Source organism: Geotrypetes seraphini, chromosome 1 (genome assembly GCF_902459505.1).
Source record: "Geotrypetes seraphini chromosome 1, aGeoSer1.1, whole genome shotgun sequence".
NCBI classification, from domain to species: domain Eukaryota; kingdom Metazoa; phylum Chordata; class Amphibia; order Gymnophiona; family Dermophiidae; genus Geotrypetes; species Geotrypetes seraphini.
Window position 1 is genome coordinate 503,303,283 of NC_047084.1, and position 24,548 is coordinate 503,327,830.

The following is a 24,548-nucleotide window of genomic DNA, read 5'->3' on the forward strand; positions in this document are numbered from 1 at the left end:
ACTTATACTCATATTCCCATTCATCCGGCCTCCCGCCCATATCTCAGATTTCGGGTGGGGAATCTGCATTATTAATACAGAGTGCTGCCCTTTGGCCTGGCTTCATCTCCCAGAGTGTTCACCAAGTGCCTGGTAGTAGTAGCCGCAGCTCTCAGAAACCATGGTGTTCAGGTATTTCCCTACCTGGACGGCTGGCTCATCAAAGATTCAACATCTCAGGGGGTTATTGTAGCGACTCAACAGACTATGTAGTTCCTACAGAGTTTGGGAATCAAAATCAACTTTCCCAAATCCCGACTTCAACACTCTCGGAATCTACAATTCATCAGAGCTGTTCTGGATACTATCCAACTCAGAGCATTCTTTCCGCAACAACGTCTGGAAGTCCTCCTTCAACTCTGTCATACAGTGTCTTCCCGCTCCTCTATATCAGCGAAACACATGATGGTACTCCTGGGTCACATGCAGAATACTACTGTAACTTGCTGTGCTGATTTAAAGGAAGCATTGAAAGAAAAAAAAGGAGAGGGAAGCTACAGAAAGGAGTTTTTGCAAGACAATGCACTAGCACATAAGGCTGGAAAACTATGGATATTTTGATGCAGTTGGGACTTCACTGCATATTCCATCCACCCTATTCATCAGATCTTGCTCTATCTGACTATTTTCTGCTTCCAAACCTTAAAAAGAGTTTAAATGGGCAAAAGTTTTTGAGTGATTCAGAGATGATTGCAGCAGGGGAGCAGAATTTCGGTGACCAAAGATCAGAGTATTTTGTGGAAGGGTTACAGAATCTTCAGACACGATGTGCCAAATGCGTTGAACTTAGGGGTGAATATGTGGAATAAGTTGTAAGTTTCATGGCTCCTCGTTATTCCCTTCTTGGTTGGGCTGAGAACTTTTCCGCATCCCTCATAGGCAAATTGTGGCCTCCTAAATTAAGATAGATTTGGCTAACAGTAATTGATTAGATTTTCATCTGAAAAACATCCTAGATCTTAGCAATCTGTCAATGATATTCAAAATTAGTGGGTTAAATTCTCTCCTGCACAATTCTAAATTAGAAGATGCCAACAGCCCCATTCCCCAGGCTGCCCTTTTCACTTGCCCACAGGCATATGGGGACAGACTTAAAGATCTCAATATGTATACTTTGCAGAAAAGACAGGAGAGGGAAGATACAATAGAGATGTTTAAATATGTCCATGTTATAAATGCGCATGAGGTGAGTCTCTCTCATTTGAAAGAAAGCTCCGAGATGAGAGGGTATAAGATGAAGTTAAGAGTTAGGCTCAGAAGTAATCTAAGGATATGAGTTATACCTTTTTACAAAAAGGGTGGTAGATGGCATAGAATAGTCTCCTGATAGAAATGGTGAAGACACTGTGTCTGAATTCAAGGAAGCATGGGACAGACACATGAGATCTCTTAGGGAGAGGAGGAGATAGTGGGTAGACACTTGGTCTTTATATGCCATAATATTTCTAGGTCCTTGGTTAAGGTTTACCAAGAGATAATGTTTCTAGGAACATAAGAATAGTCTTACTGGGTCAGAGCAATGGTTCATCTGGCCCAGTAGCCTGTCCTCACAGTGGCCAATCTAGGTCGCTAGTACCTTGCAAAACCCCCAAAAGTAGCAACATCCATACTTCACGATGGCCAATCCAGATCACTAGCACCTAACCAAAACCCAATTAGCAGCAACAGTCCATGCTATTGATCCAGGGCAAGCAGTGGCTTTTCCCATGTCTGTCTCAATAACAGACTTTGGACTTTTCCTCCAGAAAATTGTCCAAACCTTTCTTAAAACCACCTGTAAACTGCTCTTACAACAACCAGTGGCAACGTGTTCCAGAGCTTAATTATTCTGAGTGAAAAAATATTTCCTCTTATTTGTTTTAAAAAGTATTTCCCTGTAACTTTGAGTATTTCCTAGTCTTTGTAATTGGCCTGGCTTCGTTTGTCTGAACTTGATGTCAACCATAAGGATAGGCTTGCAAATTGTCCGTGTCTTGGAGATGAGATTTTTGGTCCCTCCATGGACACGGCTACACAGAAGTTGTCAGCTCATGAGACCAGATGGGATACTCTGGTCAAGACTAAGAAGAAGCCTCCACATTCTCATCCTTTCAGACCGGCTTCTTACCAGCGACGGTTTGCTGCCAAGCCTGCAGCTCCTGCTCAGTCTCAACCTAGAAGGCAAAAACAGCAACCTCATCAACAGAAACCACAGGCTGCTCCCCAAAAACCTACACAGCCTTTTTAACGTGTTTCTTCAAAGCATAGCCACCATCAGCATCTTACAGACCTTACCTCAGCCCATCGGAGGCCGTCTCCAGTTTTTCATTGCTCGCTGGGAGCTCATAACATCAGACCTCTGGGTCCTCACCATCATTCGTCAGGGTTACATTCTCCATTTTCACACCCTGCCTCCAGACCATCCTCCAAGAGAGTCTTCTTTGGACCCTGCACAGTCCTCTCTTCTTCTCCAGGAAGTTCAATCCATTCTCCTGCTGAATGCCATCTAGGAAGTTCCTCTCTCTCAGCAGAATCAGGGATTCTACTCCTGTTACTACCGTTAGTTCCCAAGAAGATGGAAGGACTGCGACCCATTCTGGATCTCAGAGCTCTCAACAAATTTCTAGTCAAGGAGAATTTCCGCATGTTCTCCCTCACCCTGCTTTATCCTCTTCTCAATTAGAATGACTGGCTATGCTCTCTGGATCTCAAGGAAGCCTACACACATATTCCAATCTATCCAGCTTCCAGGAAATATCTCTGTTTTCAGATAAATCAACGTCACTACCAGAACATGGTCCTACCCTTCGGTCTGGCGTCTTCTCCCAGAGTCTTCACGAAATGCCTGATTGCACAGCCTTCAAGTCTTTCCCTACCTAGACAACTGGTTGATCAAGGCAGGAAGTGGTTTGAATAACATCTCAGACCATTTCTTTTTTCAAGTTCAAGGATTCAAAGTGAACTTCACCAAATCACACCTCATTCCGACTCAACGTCTTCAGTTCATTGGAGCTATTCTAGACACCACTCTAATGAGAGCGTTTCTCCCTCCAGATCTCCTTCAGGCTCTCATCCGCCTTTGTCAGCAACTGCTTCCTCTTCATTCCATCACTGCAAGACATGATGGTTCTTCTGGGCCACATGGCTTCCACTGTTCATGTGATACCACTGGCACGACTACTCCTTTGCGTTCCTTGGTGGACCCTTACATCTCGGTGGTCTCAAGTGACAGATCGTCTCTCACAGCATATATCTGTAACATCATCTCTTCTGCAGTCGCTTCAATGATGGATGACCTCCTCCAATCTATGCAGAGGTCTCCTTTTTCAATTACCCCCTCATCATAAGGTCATCACGGCGGATGCATCCCCTTATCTTGGGGGGCACATAAGGACAATCTTCTGCAGTGTTTTTTCCTAAGCCTCATTCTCACGCTGGAGAAACCACTTTGCACACTCTGGACTGTAAGCATGTTTTGGCCTATAACATCAACAGGACAAAGCCTCATCATATTTCTCCCCAACTCTTCATCTCATTTGATCCTATCAAGTTGGGCCATCCTGTTTCTAAAAGAACGATTTCCAACTGGATGGCGGCCTGTATCTCATTCTCTTATGCTGAGACTGGACTGGCACTGGAGAGTCGTGTCACAGCCCACAAAATTAGAGCTATGAACTTAAGAACATAAGAATTGCCACTGCTGGGTCAGACCAGTGGTCCATCGTGCCCAGAAGTCCGCTCACGTGGCACCCCCCAGGTCAAAGACCAGTGCTCTAATGAGTCCCACCTCACCCGCGTACATTCCAGTTTAGCAGGAACTTGTCCAACTTTGTCTTGAATTCCTGGAGGGTGTTTTCCTTTATAACAGACTCTGGAAGAGCGTTCCAGTTTTCTACCACTCTCTGGGTGAAGAAGAACTTCCTTACGTTTGTACGGAATCTATCCCCTTTCAACTTTAGAGAGTACCCTCTCATTCTCCTTACCTTGGAGAGGGTGAACAATCTGTCTTTATCTGCTAAGTCTATTCCCTTCAGTATTTTGAATGTTTCGATCATGTCCCCTCTCAGTTTCCTCTGCTTAAGGGAGAAGAGGCCCAGTTTCTCTAATCTCTCCTCCAGCCCCTTAATCTTCTTAGTCACTAATCTCTGGACCCTTTTGAGTAGTGCTGTGTCCTTCTTCATGTATGGTGACAAGTGCTGGACGCAGTACTACAGGTAAGGGCGCACCATGGCCTGGTATAGCGGCATGATAACCTTCTCCGATCTGTTCGTGATCCCCTTCTTAATCATTCCTAGCATTCTGTTCACCCTTTTCGCTGCCGCTGCACGTTGCACGGACAGCTTCATCGACTTGTTGATCAGAACTCCCAAGTCTCTTTCCTGGGAGGTCTTTCCAATTACCGCCCCGGATATCCTGTATTAATGCATGAGATTTTTGTTACCGACACATCACTTTACACTTATCCACGTTGAACCTCATTTGCCATGTCAATGCCCATTTCTCAAGCTTGATTATGTCGCGTTGCAGATCTTCGCAATCCCCCTGTGTCTTCACTACTCTGAATATTGTCCTCAAATTTAATAATCTCACTCGTCGTACCAATGTCCAGATCATTTAAAAAGATGTTGAAGAGCACGGGTCTAAGCACCGAGTCCTGTGGCACCTCACTGGTGACACTCTTCCAGTCCAAGTATTGTCCATTTACCCCCACTCTCTGTTTCCTATGCTCCAGTCAGTTTTTAATCCACATATTTCACCCTCGATTCCATAGCTTTCAATTTTTCGAAGTACTCATTCATGTGGAACCTTGTCAAACGCCTTCTGAAAATCCAGAATATTAAAAAAAAAAAATTAAAGATAAAATAAAACAACTTTAAGAGCTAGAAAAGTCTCTGAGGCGGCTTGAAAGTAAGTTCAGTCTGCAGAACCAAGTCAACCGGCCCGCCATCAAAGAAGCAGACCCAGGAACCACGCCAATGAAGACCACCATGACACCAGTCACCGGAGAGGCAAGGCTAGGCGCCGCCGACAGCAGACCCCTGAAGTGAAGTCCAGTTTCCCTTTGATGTGTCCAACAATGCAGCTGCAGGAGTGCAAATCTGCCGAGGAGAGGGGGAGAGAAGGCAGGCCACAGGAGATTCTCCCACGCCGGCATTAATCCACTGCTGGTGACATCGGGGCCGTGCTGCATTGTGCTGATGGCTTCCCCCTTCTGCTGCTGGACAAGAGCCTGACAGGGAAAGCTGTGTTGAACCAGCTGATAGAATCCCCAGGAAGAGCAGCAGTTGGGAGAGATGAAAGAAAACACTGTTCACTCAGATCCTGATGTGCTTTCTCTCAAGTGACTTGGCACCAGTGGACAGCCTTAGAGTGGCCCCTTTATGCTGCTGTGTTGAACCAGCTGATAGAATCCCCAGGAAGAGCAGCAGTTAGGAGAGATGATAGAAAACACAGTTCTCTCAGAACCGGATGAGCTTTTCCTGAAACTGGCAGATTCGATGAACATCATACAACAAATCATCCCGATGTTGCTGGTAGCAGTGCATAAGGGCCGCCTTGCAAGCATAGTTATGAACTTTGGCAATAACCACATGGGGCCATTGTTGGTCATCCAATTTTCGCCCTAGGCGGTGTGCCCATTCCAGGCAAATGGGTGACGTCAACTACGGAGCTCCGATGCGGACAGCTTCACAAGCAGACTTGCTTGAAGAACTTTTAGAAAGTTCGCGACTGCTGCACCGTGCATGCGCGAATGCCTTCCCGCCCGACGTAGGGCACCCGTCTCCTCAGCATCTCCTCAGTTCTAAGTTTTTCGTGGAGCTGAGAAGCCTGGCATCTTCTCCCAGAGTCATCACGAAGTACCTGATTTTAGTGGCACATCTCTCAGATCACATGGCATCCAAGTCTTTCCTTACCTGGTGACTGGTTGATCAAGGCTGTATTCTCTCATGAAGTGGTTCAAGCAACTTCTCAGACCATCTCTTTTCTTCAGATGTTGGGATTCAAAGTCAATGTTCCCAAATCACATCTCATTCCGACTCAACATCTTCAATTCATTGGAGCTATCCTAGATACCACTCTCATGAGGGCGTTTGTTCCTCAAGATTGCCTTCAGGCTCTCATCCGCCTTTGTCAGCATAAGCTTCCTCTTCATTCCATCTCTTCCAGGCACATAATGGTTCTTCTAGGCCACATGGCTTCCACTGTGCATGTGACTCCACTGGCACGACTACATCTTCGTACCCCTCAGTGGACCCTTGCATCTCAGTGGTGTCAAGCGACGGATTGTCTTTCACAGCATATATCTGTAACATCATCTCTTCTGCAGTCGCTTCAATGGTAGATGACCTCCAATCTATCCAGAGGTCTCCTTTTTCATTTACCCCCTCATCACAAGGTCATCATGGCAGATGCATCCCCTTATGCTTGGGGGGCACATTTGGACGATCTCCAGACTCAAGGTCTTTGGACCGCCAAGGAGTGGAAATTTCACATCAGTTTCCTGGAGCTCAGAGCAATATTTTATGCCCTCAAGGCCTTCCATCATCTTCTCTACCCCCAAGTCCTCCTTCTTTGCACAGACAATCAAGTAGCAATGTACTACATAAACAAGCAAGGAGGCACGGGCTCTCTTCTGTTGTGTCCAGAAAATCTGGACTTGGGTGACAGCTCGCAACCTTTTCCTAAAGACTGTCTACATTCAAGGGGAGAAGAATTCCCTAGCAGATAACCTCAGCAGAATTCTTCAGCCTCACAAATGGACTCTCAACTCTGTAACTCTCCAGTCCATCTTTGCTCAATGGGGAACTCCACAAGTAGACTTATTTGCGGCTCCTCACAATCACTAGTTGCCCCAGTTTTGCTCCAGACTTTACTCTCCTCTACATCTGGAAGCTGATGCCTTTCTCCTGAATTGGACGGGCCTGTTTCTATATGCATTCCCTCCAATTCCTCTCATGTTGAGGACTCTGTTCAAACTTAAACGAGAGGCAGCCACCATGATCCTCATTGCTCCAAGGTGGCCCAGGCAGCATTGGTTCTCCCTTCTACTACAGCTTAGCTCCAGAGAACCAATTCCTCTTCCAGTTTTTCCTACTCTGCTTACTCAGTGACAGGAATCACTTCTACATCCCAACCTGCAATCATTACATCTGACAGCTTGGTTTCTCTCAGGCTGAATTATTCTGAATTAAATCTCTCTCAGCCTGTTCAACATATTATTGACGCCTCCAGGAAACCAGCCACTCAGCAATGTTATCAACAAAAGTGGACTAGGTTTTCTTCCTGGTGTATTCTTCATCATCACGATCCAACTTCCTTGGCAGTGGAATTGGTGTTGGATTATCTACTTCACCTATCTGACTCTGGTCTCAAGTCTACATCTATCAGAGTCCATCTCAGTGCTATTACCGCTTTTCACATGCCAGTCGAGGGAAAACCTCTTCCTGCTCATCCTTTGGTATCCAGATTCATGAAAGGATTTTTCAATGTTAAACCACCTCTCAAACCTCCACCTGTCTGGGACTTTAATGTGGTTCTTTCCAGTTTGATGAAGCCACTCTTTGAACCAATGGCCACAGCTCATCTCAAGTTTCTTACATGGAAAGTTGTCTTCCTTATTGCTCTCACCTCTGTCAGGAAGATCCACCCTTCACGGTTTTTCATCATGACAAAGTGGTTTTGCGCACACATCCAAAGTTTCTTCCAAAAGTTGTCACTGAATTTCATCTCAATCAGTCAATTGTTCTGCCAGTATTTTTTCCTAAGCCTCATTCTCATGCAGGAGAAACCGCTTTGGACACTCTCGACTGTAAACATGCTTTGGCTTATTACATCGACTGGACAAAGCCTCATCGTACTTCTCCCCAACTGTTCATCTCATTTGATCCAATCAAATTGGGGCATCCTATTTCCAAGAGAACAATTTCCAATTGGCTGGCTGCCTGTATCTCATTCTTTTATGCTGAGACTGGACTGGCACTGGAGAGTCATGTCAAAGCCCACAAAATTAGAGCTATGGCAGCTTCTGTAGCTTTCCTCAGATCTATTCCCATAGGGGAAATCTGTAAAGCTCCCACCTGGTCCTCAGTTCACACATTCACTTCTCACAATAGAGGCATGGAATACCATAGAGCAAGAGCTAGACTAAATGATTCCAAAAGAGGGGGGAGGGTTAAGATCAGTATAGGGGGTAATTCTGCATATAATGCCTGTTTTGTGTTTTTCAAACTAGATTAGAGGACCATTGCAGCTTTTAGATAACTGGTGAGAAAATAGCTCACTGGGTAATAGTTTAGGGGTTTTTCTTTAAGAGTCAGAAGGGCATAGAGAAAAGTATACGATCAAGAAAAAAAGATTATAAGCAGTGTTCTCCTTGGGGCCTTTCAGCTGGGCGGTCCGCCCGGGTAATTTAGATGACCGCCCAGCTAAATTCTGCTGCCTCCGCTGCTGCTCAACATAAAAAAAAAGCCGGCTTGAAGATTTCACCTTAGCCCGTAGCGAACTTATGCTCCGGGGCTTTAACGTGTGTGTGCCGGCTTCCCTTCTCTTCCCTCCGAAACCGGAAGTTATGTCCGGGGGGGGTAGGGAAGAGAAGTGAAGCCGGCACGCACATGTTAGATCCCCGAAGCATAAATTCGCTACGGGCTAAGGCGGGAGACAGGTCAGAGAAGTTTTCCATTTGCTCTTCTTGCTGCCGGGTCCTGCCTACTTTCAGTTTCCGCGAAGGCAGGACCCGGCAGCATTTCCCCCAATCGATTGTGATCTTGGACCGATCAGCCTTCTTCTCCGACGGCAGAATTGACATCGGGGAGAGGAATGCTGGTCGGCCCGAAGTAGGGAGAGGTTGGTGGGGGTGGCGGCCAGCGGCTTTGGGGCCTGTTCCCCGATGGCAGTGGCTTGGGGGAGGGCAAGGAGAAAAAAAGTAAGAGGGCTGGAAGAGAAACAGAAAAAAAGAAAGGGGGCATGAAGAGAGAAAGAAAGAAAGGGCAGGAAGAGAGGAAGAAAAAGTTGGGGGGAGGGGAATGAGGTCAGGAGGAGAGGAAGCATACAGGCTGAAAGAAGGGAAGAAAGATTGGATGCACAGTCAGAAGAAGAAAGTGCAACCAGAGACTCATGAAATCACCAGACAATAAGGTAGGAAAAATGAGTTTATTTTAAATTTACTGATCAAAATGTGTCTGAATTTATATCTGCTGTCTATATTTTACACTATGGTCCCCTTTTACTAAACCGCAATAGCGTTTTTTAGCGCAGGGAGCCTATGAGCGTCAAGAGCAGTGCTGGGCATTCAGTGCAGCAAACTGCTATCGTGGTTTAGTAAAAAGGGAGGGGGTATATTTGTCTATTTTTGTATGGTTGTTAGTGAGGTGACAGTGCATAGAGTCATCTGCTTTGACCTCTTTGAGAAAACCCCGGAATAGGAATGATTATTAACATTTTCTCTGCGTACAGTGTGCTTTGTGGTTTTTTTAAAAAAAATTTTATTGTTAGTAGATCATTTTGACTTGGTCATTTTAAAAGTAGCTCGCAAGCCCAAAAAATAGCCAATGGTAGACTTCAGAGGGTGGTGGTTAAAGGTACCCTCTCTAAAACGTCAGAAGTGTCAAGTGGAATACCGCTCCTTTTCAACTTATTCATAGGGGACTTGACTCAGGGGCTTCAAGATAAAATAATACTATTCACCGATGACGCCAAACTATTTAACATAGTGAGCGGCTCTGATTTACACGATAGTATGACGCAGGACCTGATTTTGTTGGAACGTTGGTCATCTACCTGACAGCTGGGCTTCAACGCCAAGAAATGCAAGGTATCCATATTCAAGTTTCATCACGGTGCTCTGGTTTTGGCTCCAGTATTTGTCACTTCCGTTCACCAGGTCTGGCTATCCGTTACCGTCTCATATTTTAAAGACTCACTCGTTATAATTAGCGGTGATTCACACGTCTCTTCGTAATGGACATGTCCGATTTTAGCATTTGGATCTTAGTACTATGGGATTGGTCTTTTCTGGTTTCCTTTTTATAGTATGCTTTTCGTCTGGAGTCTTTTGAGTTTAGAATTATATTTTATGACATATTTTTGTGGTTATAATTGTATGACATGTCTAAATTGGTCAAGTTATCCATTCTTTCTATTATTTTTTGTCCCCTCATACAGTGGCAGACCGCCCCGGGTGCCAGCCCTAGGGGGGTACACAGCCGGCTGGATCCAGAACCTTCCAAGCTGCTCTAAATGGCACATGCACCTCAGCACGGCTGCCGTACTTATTCTGAAGCAGAGTTACCAGCCGCACTGAAGTGCAGGAAGGTCCCACGATGACTGCATTTGCCGCCTCTGCCTCCGGAATTGCGGAACCTTGCTGTAATTCCCTGTGTCTGCCAGCCCACCCCCCCCCTCCAACGTCACTTACATCTTCCAGAGGCAGAGGCAACAGAAGCAGTCATCATGGGACCTTCTGGTTTGGAGGGAGAGAGGAGTATAGTAGGGTGGTGGAGGGAGAAAAAGGAGGTCAGGGTGGTAAGGAAGGGTGGTGGAGGGAGAGAAAGGGGGCAGATGCTGATGGATTTGGTATGCAGGGAAAGGAGAGAGAGACATAAGGGGGAAGGATACTGGATGGAATTGGGTTGGAGGGAAAGAAAGGGGGCAGATGCTGATGGAAGTGGGGGGAAGGAGAGGAGAGAGTGAAATGCCAGACTATGGGGGTGTGGGAGAGGGAAGGGAAGAAGAGGAGAGAGATGCCAGACCATTGAAGGAGGGAAGGGAAGAAGATGGATGCCAGAATAATAGGGGTGTAGGGAGAGATGGAAGGGGAATACAAGGAGAGAAGATGCCATATAGAAGGGGCAGAGAAAGGGTAGACAGTGGATGAAAGGAAGAGAGTGTCAAGACTATGAGGAAAGCAGAAACCAGAGAAGACAATGTAGAAAAAAATTATATTTATTTATTTTTTTTGCTTTAGGGGAGTTGCATCGCTGTTTCTGTGGTGTTGCATTGTATACAGAGTCCAGCTTCTTGATAGTTCAATTTAACCTTTGTCTACGTTTTTCTATTTTATCCCCCCTTTTACAAAACTGTAAAAGCGTTTTTTTTAGCACTGGCCATGGTGGTAATTGCTCAGAATTCTATGAGAGTCTGAACTGTTACCACCATAGCTAAAACCACATTACAGTTTTGTAAAAGGGAGAGGGGTTAGTTTGTGATTACATATTTCATACTAGGCGAAGGTGTGTTCGAAAGACATGGTTTTCAGTTAGGATTGACTGTGTAGGATTGATATGTACTAGTCTGGCTTATTTAGTTTTACAATGGGTGTATTGATGTACTGCTCACTGCAATATGTAAGATGCTGCCTTTTCCTAGGCACACTCTTGTGTGATGTGTGGATTGTTACTAAAAATCATGTTTTTCATACAGATGGGGGGGTGTCATAAAATGATGGGCCTCGGGTGTCACATATGCTAGTTATGCCACTGCCTTCATAGTTTATATCTAATCCACAAGCCTGCTTTTAGGACCTACAGGGTATGTATCCCTCTGATTCATGACAATTTCACTTCTCATATTATCTTATCCATTCTTTTTATTATACAACTGCCCAGATAAGCATCATTCTTTGATGTGATTGGACCTTGAAAATTAGGGCATCAGTGTTCTCCCCAGAAATTTTTTCCAGCCATGAAAAAACATTTGCTGCATTTAGTGTGCCACAAAAAACATTTGCTCCGTTTAGTGTGCCGGAGTTAAAAAAGTTTGAGACTCTGCTCTATACCAGTTGAAAGAGGGCAAATATCTAATTATTCTAGAATTGGATACTTCTTAAATTTAATATATATATTATGGAACAAGTGTCAAACCTTAAGAAAGGCAGTCATATTGAGCATTGGAAAATAACTAATAATAATTAACTAATACAATTAGTACACATTTAGGGCTCCTTTTACTAAGCTGCGATAGCGGTTTTACCGCGCGCTTAGCTCGCGTAGAATTGCCGCACATGCTAGACGGTTCTAGCCGTGTAGCGTGGCAATTCTGCACGCGCTAAAAACGCTATTGCAGCTTAGTAAAAGGAGCCCTTAATTTTCCCCACCACCAAATTTCCCTGTCTCGCCCCACCCCACCCGGCTACTTTTTCATGCCACCCGGCTAGAAAAAATTTCTGGGTAGAACACTGTATAAGGTTTTAATTACGTAGTAGTAAAAGGCTAAGAAAATGGCAGGAGAAGTAAATTGTTGGGAAAAGTTTGCAGAGGTAGCAAGACTGATACGATACATATTTGTGATGCCATACTAGACAGATTTTGCAATGTTCTGATGCTACCAGAATGAATGACAAAGCAGTAATATAAAAAGTTGGAAGTCACTACATGGCTGAGTTTGGGATGGGAAATGATTTTGGATTAACTCATGCATTTTTCAGAAGTAAATAAAAATGAGATTAGCATTCAGGTACAGCATATTTTGGGCTTACAATCTAATTTTGAGCCTGAGACGACTACTTTAGTGGAATTCTGCACAACTGTCCAATGCAGAATTTGCACAGAATTTTTCAGGCATGCAGAATCACCTGTTTTGTCCGCACAATTTTGATTTTGGGTCTTTGCACTGACAGCCAGTAGCATTCCCTCTCTCCCTCTTCTTCAGGAATTGCTGCCAGCGACATCTTTAGGCAATCTACGCCAGTTCTGCAGGCTTCCTTCTACTGCGTTCCCACCTTTGATGTCACTTCATATTTGTTCACAAGCAGGGATCTGGTAGAGGAAAGCCTTCAGAGCTGGCACAGGCTACCTATAGGACTTGCCACTGGCGGGCATGACATCTTAGGAACACTGGGGGGAGCCTTAGAAAGGGACACGAGTCAGGCCACAGGCCTTGGTAGGAGCAGATGCTGAGATATGGGGCGGAGGAGAGGGAAAAAGAAGTAGGGGTAAACTGGATGGAAGGGAGTGATTTTAAAAAATTGCATGAATGTATGGGGGTTAGGGGAGACAGACTCTGAGATACTGGCTTGGGGGAACAGGGTAGGGGAAAATAAGAGATGCTGGCTCAAGGGGGGAGTGAGGAGATAGATGTTTGGGGAGAAAGTGAGAAGTACTGGCTAAAGGAGAGTGAGAAATGCTGGCTGGAGTGGGTTGGGGTGAGAGATGCTGGCTCAGGAGGACAGGGGTAAGGGAGAGAGAGATGCTGGCTCAGGGGAGATCCTACACACAGAGGCACAGAAACATAGAGAAAGGATCCTAGATGGGGACTTGACTTGGACACTGAAGCAATGTTGGTCACAGGGAGGGACAGACATGGAGAAGAAATGCTTGATGGGGAGAGAGCATTGAGATGGGGGCATCATAGAAGGTAATGCTAGACACAGGGACAATATTTCAACAGGGGTAATTCTGGCAAAGGGATGATGGATACGCAGGAATGGAGAGGAACAGAGGCATGAATCTCAGGATAGAGATAGGGGAATAGAGGGGAGATGCTGGACAGGATAGATAAGGGGACACAAAAAAATATTGTTTAAATTTTGACAAATAAACCTGCAGAATTTTGAATTTTTTTTTTGCACAGAATTCCACCAGGAGTAGACAATGGAGGGATGTATCGTAAGGAGCAGCAGTAGCATTTGAACCCTAGCTTCCCTGATACCCTAACCCAGGGGTGTCAAAGTCGATCCTCGAGGGCCGCAATCCAGTCGGGTTTTCAAGATTTCCCCAATGAATATGCATGAGATCTATGTGCATGCACTGCTTTCAATGCATATTCATTGGGGAAATTCTGAAAACCCGACTGGATTGCGGCCCTCGAGGACCGACTTCGACACCTGTGCCCTAACCTATTGTTTTTTCTTTTTTGTTTTGCTTTTTCTTTCATGATTGTAGTTCTTCCCTTTCTTTCCTATTGTTTGAAGTAAGTCCATATGTCTTATTATGTGTTTTACTAAGCCACTTTGGTTTTGTCTAGTTTCCCTGATTTTTAATCTGTTTTTATGCAAATTTTATATTGTACACCGCTTAGAAACCTGATTAAGCAGTTAAATTTTTTTTTTTTTTTTAATAAACTTGAAACTTTTTAATAAACTTGATCCTTAGTAGAAAATGACATAGGGACAAATTTTTCCCTGTCCCCATAGGAGCTCATTTTACCAACCCAGCAAGTTATTTTCCTGTCCTTACCCCATTCCTGCAAGCTCTGTCCTCATCTGCACAAGCCTCAAACACTTTAAAATCATAAGTGTCCGAGGCTTGTGTGGTTACAGGAATGGGGAAAAATTTGTTCCCATGTCATTCTCTAGTCTTTAGGCCACTGCCCTAACCATTAGGCGATGGTAGAATTGACTAGCTGTTGGGTCTAATCTGGTAACTACACATTCTATAATAACAAGAAGTCCTGAAAGCAACCAAGAACAAAGAACCTCACAAAAGCCAAAAAGGCCCCCCCAAAAGTTGGACTAAGCAAAAATAGAGCCCCAAAAAGAAAATAAGTGTATCTTTTCTTGAAGATATACACAAGGATAAAAGTGCCAGATCTTCAATATCAGAACATGATAGTCTTGATATGGTTATGTTTCATATGGAGTATTACTCTTTGACTATTCAATGTGAGATGCGCTTTTAAGTGACTTGTTTACTGTTCCAATTGATACCATGGTTATACGACAAGAGCAGCATGATGAGATTTCTTGACTCCTAATGCAGGTACTCCAGTCAAATTCTTTCCTGAATTCATGTTCTTTTATTGATAAACTGTGATATTGAAGATTTGGAACTTTTATCCTTGTGGATATCTTCAGTAAAGTTATACTTTTCCAGACTCTAATTTTGCTTATAACAAGAAATCCTAGTAGAATTAAGTGCTCACATAGCCAGGTTTGTCTCTCTCTGGCTGGCAGGCTAAGCGGGGGATCAGAGGTGCAAAATTCTGGGCAGTGACCACTTTAGTATTGCTGCTTATTTAGATTATTGCAGTTCTGTGTTTAGAGGTGAGAGGAATGAGGCATAGGAAGAAACTAAGCAAGATGATGCAGTATAGGCCAAGAAGTCTCATTCTGTGACTGGTAGTAGAGAATGACACGGTGAAAAAATTGGTCCCCGTCACCGCCCCATCCCCGTCTCACCATCCCCGTCACCGCCCCGTCCCCGTCTCACCATCCCCGTCACCGCCCCGTCCCCGTCTCACCATCCTCTTCACCGCCCCGTCACCGCCACTGCCACCCCATTCACCGCCCCGTCACCGCCACTGCAATCCCATTCACTTTTCTTTATTTACGTATAAAGGAAACATTCTTTAAAACTTTAAAACTTAGTTAAATATTAGTTAATAACTATACAAAAACAAAACACGCAGAGAAAAAATTAATTAATATAAATTCCCTGACTTCCCTGCACTGTCCCCCCTTGAAGGTCTGTCCCCATCCTGAAAGCCGGATGCCCCCCCCCCCCCGACGTCCGATACATCCCTCCCCCCGAAGGACCGCCGACTCCCCAACAATATCGGGCCAGGAGGGAGCCCAAATCCTCCTGGCCACGGCGACCCCCTAACCCCACCCCGCACTACATTACGGGCAGGAGGGATCCCAGGCCCTCCTGCCCTCGACGCAAACCCCCCTCCCCCCAACGACCGCCCCCCCCCCAGCTTCAAAATGATGCCTGAAGTTACCTTGGGGGTTCTGAGCACTATTAATTTTAATTTATTACAGCACTCCAGAAATATTTTTCTAATTGTTTTAACTTGGAAAAGCGAACCAGGATTGTCTTAATGAAAGGCTTATGTTTGCACTGCAGCCCTCCTGCCCTCGACGCAAACCCCCCTCCCCCCAACGACCGCCCCCCCCAGCTTCAAAATGATGCCTGAAGTTACCTTGGGGGTTCTGAGCACTATTAATTTTAATTTATTACAGCACTCCAGAAATATTTTTCTAATTGTTTTAACTTGGAAAAGCGAACCAGGATTGTCTTAATGAAAGGCTTATGTTTGCACTGCAGCCCTCCTGCCCTCGACGCAAACCCCCCTCCCCCCAACGACCGCCCCCCCCAGCCGACCCGCGACCCCCCTGGCGACCCCCACGACCCCCCCACCCCCCTTCCCCGTACCTTTGGTAGTTGGCCGGACAGACGGGAGCCAAAACCGCCTGTCCGGCAGGCAGCCAACGAAGGAATGAGGCCGGATTGGCCCATCCATCCTAAAGCTCCGCGTACTGGTGGGGCCTAAGGCGCGTGGGCCAATCAGAATAGGCCCTGGAGCCTTAGGTCCCACCTGGGGGCGCGGCCTGAGGCACATGGTCGGGTTGGGCCCATGTGCCTCAGGCCGCGCCCCCAGGTGGGACCTAAGGCTCCAGGGCCTATTCTGATTGGCCCACGCGCCTTAGGCCCCACCAGTAGGCGGAGCTTTAGGATGGATGGGCCAATCCGGCCTCATTCCTTCGTTGGCTGCCTGCCGGACAGGCGGGTTTGGCTCCCGTCTGTCCGGCCAACTACCAAAGGTACGGGGAGGGGGGTGGGGGGGTCGTGGGGGTCGCCAGGGGGGTCGCGGGTCGGCTGGGGGGGGCGGTCTGAGGTTCTTGGGGGGGGCGGTCGTTGGGGGGGAAGGGGGGTTTGCGTCGAGGGCAGGAGGGCCTGGGATCCCTCCTGCCCGTAATGTAGTGCGGGGTGGGGTTAGGGGGTCGCCGTGGCCAGGAGGGTTTGGGCTCCCTTCTGGCCCGATATTGTCGGGAAGTCGGCGGTCCTTCGGGGTGGGGGTGCGAGTGGTCCTGCCGGGGGGGGGGGATGTATCGGACGTCGGGGAGTCGGCCGGGCAAGAGGGCTTGGGCTCCCTCTTGCTCCGATCGCGGGTGCGGGTGGGAGCGCGTGCGAGCGGTCGTTCGGGGTGGGGGTGCGAGCGGTCCTGCTGGGGGGGTGAATCGGGCGTCGGGCGGTAAATAGCGGTTCCTAGAAGGGGGTACATTGGCCCGCGGGGACAAACCTGTTCACCGTTTCCGCGGTCGGTGAATGGCCTTGTCCCCGTCACCGCAGCGACTGCTAGTTTTCTTCCCCGTTTTCGGCGGTGACCCGCGGCTTAAATGCGGTGGCCGCGGGTAAACCGTCACCGTGTCATTCTCTAACTGGTAGCTGGAATGGTATTCCTTTGCAGTGTACAGTTGAGTAAATGAGTAGAGTGGATAGACAGATGTATCTCTTTCTTCATTGTTAATGTGAAATGTATAGTGTTCCCCCGGTTGTTCGCAGTCAGCATTTCGCGGTCCCGGTCTTTCGCGGTATTTTCCGACCACGAACCACCGACAAGGAGAGGGCAGCAGGAGAGGCAGGAGAGAGCAGCTGGAGCGCCGCAAGTGCAGGAAATCACTCGCAGTATGCTCCGACTGCCTTTTCTTGCACTAAATCAGGCCTTATTCAATCAGGAGCTGCTTTGACACACAGCTCCTGATTGGATAAGGCCCGACTTAGTGCAGGAAGATGCGATCGGAGCATACCGCAAGTGATTTCCTGCACTCGCAGCGCTCCGGCAGCTCTCCCGCTGCCCTCTTCATTCTCCCCCATGAAAAACCATATTCACGGTTTTTCAAGATTCGTGGGGGTTCCTGGAACGGAGCCCCTGTGAATATCGGGTTAGTACTACTGAAAACTTTAGAAGTATAGACAGATAACTAGTTCTTCTCTACCGCCTTGTAACCAAAAGAAGCTAGTCATTTAACTTAATGTTTTTCTTCTGTCTGTTCTAGATATGCAACTTGTTATGGAAGAGAAAATAGAAGTCTAATAAGTACATGGACCGAGCTGCTCAGATCATCTTCAGCCAGACGAACAGAACTCCTATGTAATGGCACACGATTTTAATTAAAGCCAAATTTAAAAGGCTAGAAAAAGCTCCACACACAATGATATTGGATAAGGAAAGACACTACAATGAATCTCTTCTGAGGTCCAAAAATATTTGAAAGGTTAAAGCAGATTAAAATTGAAACAGCCAATCAAAATGTAAAAGCTTAAATATTTCAGGAAAACTATTTTTTTCAGCTTTGGGTGCAAGCTATTTCTAGAAGCTGCAACTCTTGTTTGCTGTGCATTAATTTTTTTTAGAAGCCAGAAGAAATGCCCATCAGGGTATGAGATTAGTTAAATGTGTCCTAGTTTCACATTGTATTCCTCGATGATTTCAGCCTGTCTGTAGCCTCCTGTTGTCATTTTTACTGTGCAGAAAGCGCCAGGAATTCTGGTTAGCATGTCTTGTTGGGAGCAAACGGATTGGACAGGACACTTGCTTGTGGTTTGTTCTCCTCTCAAGAATTAAGGATGGCTGAAGCCTTTTAATATTACATACTAGGGTGGGCTTCCAGGACCAGCAAATAGGATTGCTACTGCCCACAAAACACTTCTACTGATGCACTTTTTATATGACATAAAAGGTACAAAATAAGTCCTTCTCAGTGTACTTCTTTTGTTGTCTCCCTATCTTGTCACTGCTGATTCCACTCGTTCATCCTCATGTAGCCATCTCCTTGTCATCTTTGCTGCAAAGCTGGCCAATTCCCTATTAATTTTCAAATGCGCTTTTCAGAAAGCCTCCCCCCCTCCCCCAACAACTATCTTATTTTTCAGTGTCCCAAATGTGGCTTTGCTATATTTATTTTAAGGTTCTCACCCTTTGTCATGTCATTTAGAGTTCAGGTCTTCCATATTTAATCACGCCTCCTGGAAGATGCAGCTCAGTAATAGAGCTGCTGCCTCTGCACCCAGCAGTTGTGAGATCAAATCTAAGTCCTCCTTGTGACCCTGGGCAAGTCACTTAATCTAGTGCCCACCACTTTGAATGTCAGCTTCGAATGCCAAAGCCACAAAAAGGCAATATACAAGTTCCCATTCCCACTCACTTCATTCTCAGCTGCATGCATCCCCACAGTAACTCCATTTCTATACACTTTGGCCTGCCTTGGACGTCTAGCCCTCTGAATGCCTTTTTTGTGCCAAGCTCATGAAGACATTTTTTTTTTCCTTCTTAACTTTCTTGGAACCTTTCTCCACCTCTCTAGATTGTCTTCTGCTGCCTTGTCTTTCTCTGCCCCTGTCCTGGCTTCATTTGTCTGGTAATGTTCTGTCACCTTGTCATATCTGTTACATATCTGTCTACTGCTCTTGAGATCTTGTAGCAGGAGGGGCAGGGAACTTGTTCACTGGCTGCTTCAAGATCCAATGACAATAAAGTAGCTTCTTGGCCTCCATGTTTCAGCTCAGCAGCATCTCGCTTCCAGCTCCTTCTCATACACTGATGATACAAGTGGGAGCCAAGAAGACAAGAGTGGAGAAATAACCTGTTGCTTGAAAATACACAGGCATCTTTACTTTGATTTGTAGCAAACAGCTTGTATATTTGAGTATTCAGCAGCCCTGACAGCAAGACAGCATGCTTAAGGCTGATCAGGGACACTGGGATTAGTGTGCACGCCTGCACAGGGATTGCAACCTGTGGGCCAAATGCTGCCTGCTATCACATTTTATGTGGGCCCCAAGACCATGGGAAGTATATACAGAAGATGTTAACCACAGTTTTGGTGATTTTTAAGTACCGTATTTCACAAATATTTTCAGATTAGCTTCCGTAGCTAATTTTTTTTTTTTCTTTTTTATAGTTAAATTTTTACTTTTATTGTAAAACTTTGGAGCTCTGTGCATTTCCAGTTTTGACACTACATAACATTGTGGCCTTCTGTATGTAAAGGTTGCCCACCTCTGCTCTGGCAAATAGAATTTCATTTTTAAAATTGAAGTTGAGGAAAGACAGGGCTTGGAAGTAGAGAAAATTTGTTTTTCAGAAAATGACACACTGTGCCAATTTTCTCTACTGCACCACTTACGCAGAAACAGTAGTAGCATTTATATTCCTTCTTATCTTTTTCTGCAGTGGAAGGATTGTTGGCAAGAACTTCTGAAATGAGAGTCTTGTCTTTTTACAGGCCTAGAACAGAACTGCTTTTAAAAGAACTGATTATAGATGTGCTCTGAGAAGGGTATAAATTGTGTGTATGTTTGTCATTTATGTGTGTGCTTGCTGTGCAGAAAGCTTACATAATTTATTTTGTAGTTATAGAACTCCACCTGGAAAAGTGGTGGTGAACCTATGGCACAGTTGCCCAACATAGCACTCTTGCTCAGGCCTGCTGGCACTTGAGGTCTAATTTATTTTAAGTTCAACGTTAATGTTCACTGTTCTTGTTACTCATCAACTCAGCAATAGTAGATGGTAGATATTGGAGGCAGTAGGGTTTTTAAAGAGGTTTAGATTCTTGGAACAGTGGTTTATGTGGCTGAGGAACACCTGAGAATGCTTCCTCTCTAAGACCATGTTTTTAGTGAGCAATGCCTTTTGTTTTTGGAAAAAGTAGTATTCGGCTTACTACAATGGTTGGGCTAGGTGTGAGGTATATAATAAGAGAAAGATTCTTACCACTTATAGGCCAGTAGAACCCAATTCCAATTGAGCTGAAAGCCCTAAACTATAGAGAGACATACAAAAACGTATATGTGTTTAAACAACAGACAAGTGTGTAAATGAGTAACATTTGAAAAATGAATGTGGGGCTTGACCTGACTTCTGATACTGGAGCAACTTAGAGAGTGGTGGAGAAGCCTAATGGATAGTACAATAGTACATTACATTAGTGATTTCTATTCCACCATTACCTTGAACCTGAGCAGCTAGCCTTGCTCCTAGGTGTGTAAAATGTACAGGAATGATGGCAAATGACGCAAATGTTTTCCATAAAATATTATTGCGTTTATTAATTTCCATAACAATTATCAAAAGGTTATTTGCGTCATGGAAATTTTTTACAGAAGCCAAAATCTGGCATTTCTAGCAAAGAATTCCGACCTATTCTTCGTTGTTCACCAATATATCTCTTCTATCCAGTATGACATCATTACTTGTCAACCAATCGACCTACAGAGGCTGTCCTTAAGTTTGAACAAAGAAAAATCCTTTTGACATAGAGAAAAAGTTTCACAAATCATATTTTTGTTTACATTAATTTCTAAATATGCATAAAACATTATTACATATCCAATACTCTTTTTTGTCATTCTCAAAACTTAAATCAAACAGTTAAGCCAGCCTGCATTTCTGTTTTTCAGCATCTGCTGAGAAGTTTGTGTCCCTGTCAGCACAGAAGAAGGAGGAGGGGCTATTCCCCCCAAAGAGTAGAGAGAGTTGCTTAGCTTAAAGGTCAGAGAGGTTAAATTCCAGATAGTAACATAGTAAATGATGGATGTGATACTTTTCAAAATTTCCTTAGATTTAAAATATATAAAATATGTTTTTCAAAATCTATTCTCATGTTTAATATACATTCACACACATAATCACTCATGGGATCCCATTCACTCATACCAACACACATATTTCATTCATATTTAATACAAGAAAGCTTTCCTTTTATACCCCACATTGGGATATGAAATCAAATATGCTCCACCTAACCAGCTCAAGCACATCTGTTATCAATTAGGCCATGAGGCTCAAGGCAGGACAACTGCAGTATGTTTTACCTCAAGAAGAAGAGACACAGAAAGACAGAAACCCAAAATGGAGTCATTAATACAAGATGGAGTTCTTAATGCCTCTATGAATGTATTATATATATCTATACCTGATTTCCATATGGTCCTGCTTCACCTAACACCTCACACAAATAGTGAATTCCCCTTTTCCTATGTTATATATCGGTTTCCTGGTCTTTTGTTTATCATCCTGACTTTTTCCAAGTTTTAAATGTGTTTGCATGTATATAAGACCCTCTGATCAGGACTAGGAAGGTCTCTGTCACGCCCAAGGTAATGGTGGAATAGAAATCACTAATGTAATGTAATTCTGGGGAACTGGGTTCCTACTGCAGCTCCTTGTAACTGTAGGCAAGTCATCTAAGCCTCCATTGCCCCAGGTACAAAAAAAACTTAGATTGTAAGTACAGAGAATGTACCTGCATATAATGTATACAGCGCTATAGAAATGATTATTAGCAGACTGACTGTAAAGTTTTGCCAGCTCTCTTCTAACTATGATTGTATTCAAAAAAGTTATTGATTTCCTCTCTTGTTCAGGTCTTGGAGAGAGTGGATGTGACAGGCAGTGTACAGTTGAACAGCACACACAGTAAAGATGACCGGTGTGCTGAGATAGTATGTGGTGTAAAGGGGTGTTTTTCTCTCTAATTTCTTAGACAAATGTTTGTATGTTAGAAAATTAGGTGGGCCAAATAGAGTTTTAGCTTGAACTAAATATACTGTGAAGATATATAGTTTTGGTGTTAATTCTAGATGAGATCTTCTCTTGGAGTTAATTGCCAAGAAGTGACTCAACAGATCTGTGGCATTGATAGTGTTTCTGTAAGTAGGACTACACACGCTAGTGCTCTAAATGCGAAAAAACAAGCAAAAACAAAACCCCCAAAAAGCAAATTTGTAAACTGAAAACAGATCTTTTGAAACTTACATCTTCTCCACAATATCACTTTAATGCACTTTCTCTTCTCTATGATAGGAAACAAAATGTGCTCCCAGGCAAGGGATGACTTTTGTAAAATGGCACTCCAGGATAAAATTTGTGCTGTATAATTTCCTTATTCTAAATGTTCTACTTTTAACTATCCTTCTTTAACAGAAATTAAAGATATTATCCAAAAAATCAATTTAAAAGGCTCTTCATCGGAAATCATATCTCCATTTATATTAAAAAAATATTTTTCTTGTTTTGGCCCATTTATATATTCCTTAATACTAAAAAGTCTCAAATCAGGCACTTTCCCCACCATATGGAAAACAGCAATCATTCATCCTTTAATAAAGGACCGCAAAATAAACTCTGACGACCCTATGAACTACCGTCCTATTGCCAATATCCCATTTATGGGAAAAATAGCTGAAAGAGTAGTGTTTAATCAACTATCTGATTTTGTAGAATCTACTAACGTTTTACATCCCAACCAAACAGGTTTCAGAAAAAATCATAACACAGAATATTCATTAATAGGGTTAACTGCACGGTGACACTAGGAAGTTCTTCTTCACAGAAAGGGTGGTTGATCGCTGGAATAGTCTTCCACTTCAGGTTATTGAGGCCAGAAGCGTGCAAGATTTTAAGGCCAAATGGGACAAACATGTGGGATCTATCCGCAAAGATAGATAGGGAGGGTCATTGGAGTGGGCAGACTTGATGGGCCGTGGCCCTTATCTGCCGTCTATTTCTATGTTTCTATACTTTTCTCTCTCGATCTCTCTGCTGCATTTGATACCATTGATCATTCACTACTCCTAAACAGATTAAAAACTATAGGAGTATGTGATCTAACTTTAGAATGGTTCACTTCGTTTCTATCTAATCGATCATCTATAGTTCATTTCAATAACTCAGTCTCTAATTCTTTTTCACATGACTTTGGTATCCCTCAAGGATCTATTTTGTCTCCTTTACTCTTTAATATATTTCTTTCTCCTCTACTAAGTCTAGCTCAGTCCATAGGCTTTACTACATAAGCCTACGCGGATGATATTCAATTGATCCACCCCTCAATCCTGAAAATTCAACTGAAATACATTTAATCAATCAAAAACTTTCAAAAATCAAAAACTGGCTTTTTCAAAACAGATTAGCTCTAAACATAATTAAGACCAAAGCATTACTTTTTCCTATCAAATCGGGATTAACGCCAATAACCCCATTTTCCATTGACAATATCCCCATAGAGCTTGTATCATCATTAAAAATACTCGGAGTCACAATTGATCAAAATTTTACATACCACGATCATATCAGTAATATTGTCAAAAGTTGTTTTTATCACTTGCGCATGATTCGATCTGTGTCGAAATTCTTGGAACCCAAATCTTTAAATATTTTAATTCATTCTTTAGTGATTGCCAAGCTCGACTATTGTAATTCACTATTGCTGAATATTACCCAAAAGGAAAAGAAACAACTACAAATAATACAAAACACCGCAGTTAAAATTATTCATAACGGAAAAAAATTTGATCATGTCACTCCTTTCCTTATTGATTCACACTGGCTGCCTATCAACCATCGTATAATTTACAAAATTTCCCTATTAGTATTTAAAACATTAACTACGCATGAACCACAATTCATAGATAGGTTACTTATTCCCTACAATGCAACACGATCCCTCCGTTCTTCATCGCAAGGACAATTAATGATTCCATCCTTGAAGATAATTGGCACCAGAAGATATGACATATTTTCTGTAATGGCCCCCCAAACCTGGAATAATTTACCACTATATATAAGAGAAATTAAAGATCTTAATAAATTCAAAACCATTTTAAAAACTTTTTTATTTAAAGACGCTTTTAACGTTTAAAAACGCATTATATTTAATTTTCTATTTTTAAAATTACTTTTTATCCAATTTTCACACTCCCTTTCCGCATGTTTTTTCCTGCCCCCTCTTTTTCTCTTTTTAGATTATGAAAAAGATTAAATATTGTAACTATTCCCTCCCACTTTTTTTCCTTCCTTATGTATCATGT

At 43.8% G+C, this 24,548-nt stretch overlaps 1 protein-coding gene across 1 annotated transcript in view; it reads left to right on the forward strand.

The window, feature by feature from the left end:
• GOLM1 (golgi membrane protein 1) overlaps nt 1-21,841 on the forward strand; it is a 242,290-nt gene extending 220,449 nt beyond the window's left edge. The window contains exon 8 of the mRNA XM_033927763.1: nt 17,732-21,841. Within this exon, the coding sequence (XP_033783654.1) occupies nt 17,732-17,769 (38 nt within the window). The 3' untranslated portion in view covers nt 17,770-21,841. The remainder of the gene's footprint in view (nt 1-17,731) is intronic.
• Nucleotides 21,842-24,548: the final 2,707 nt, after the last annotated feature.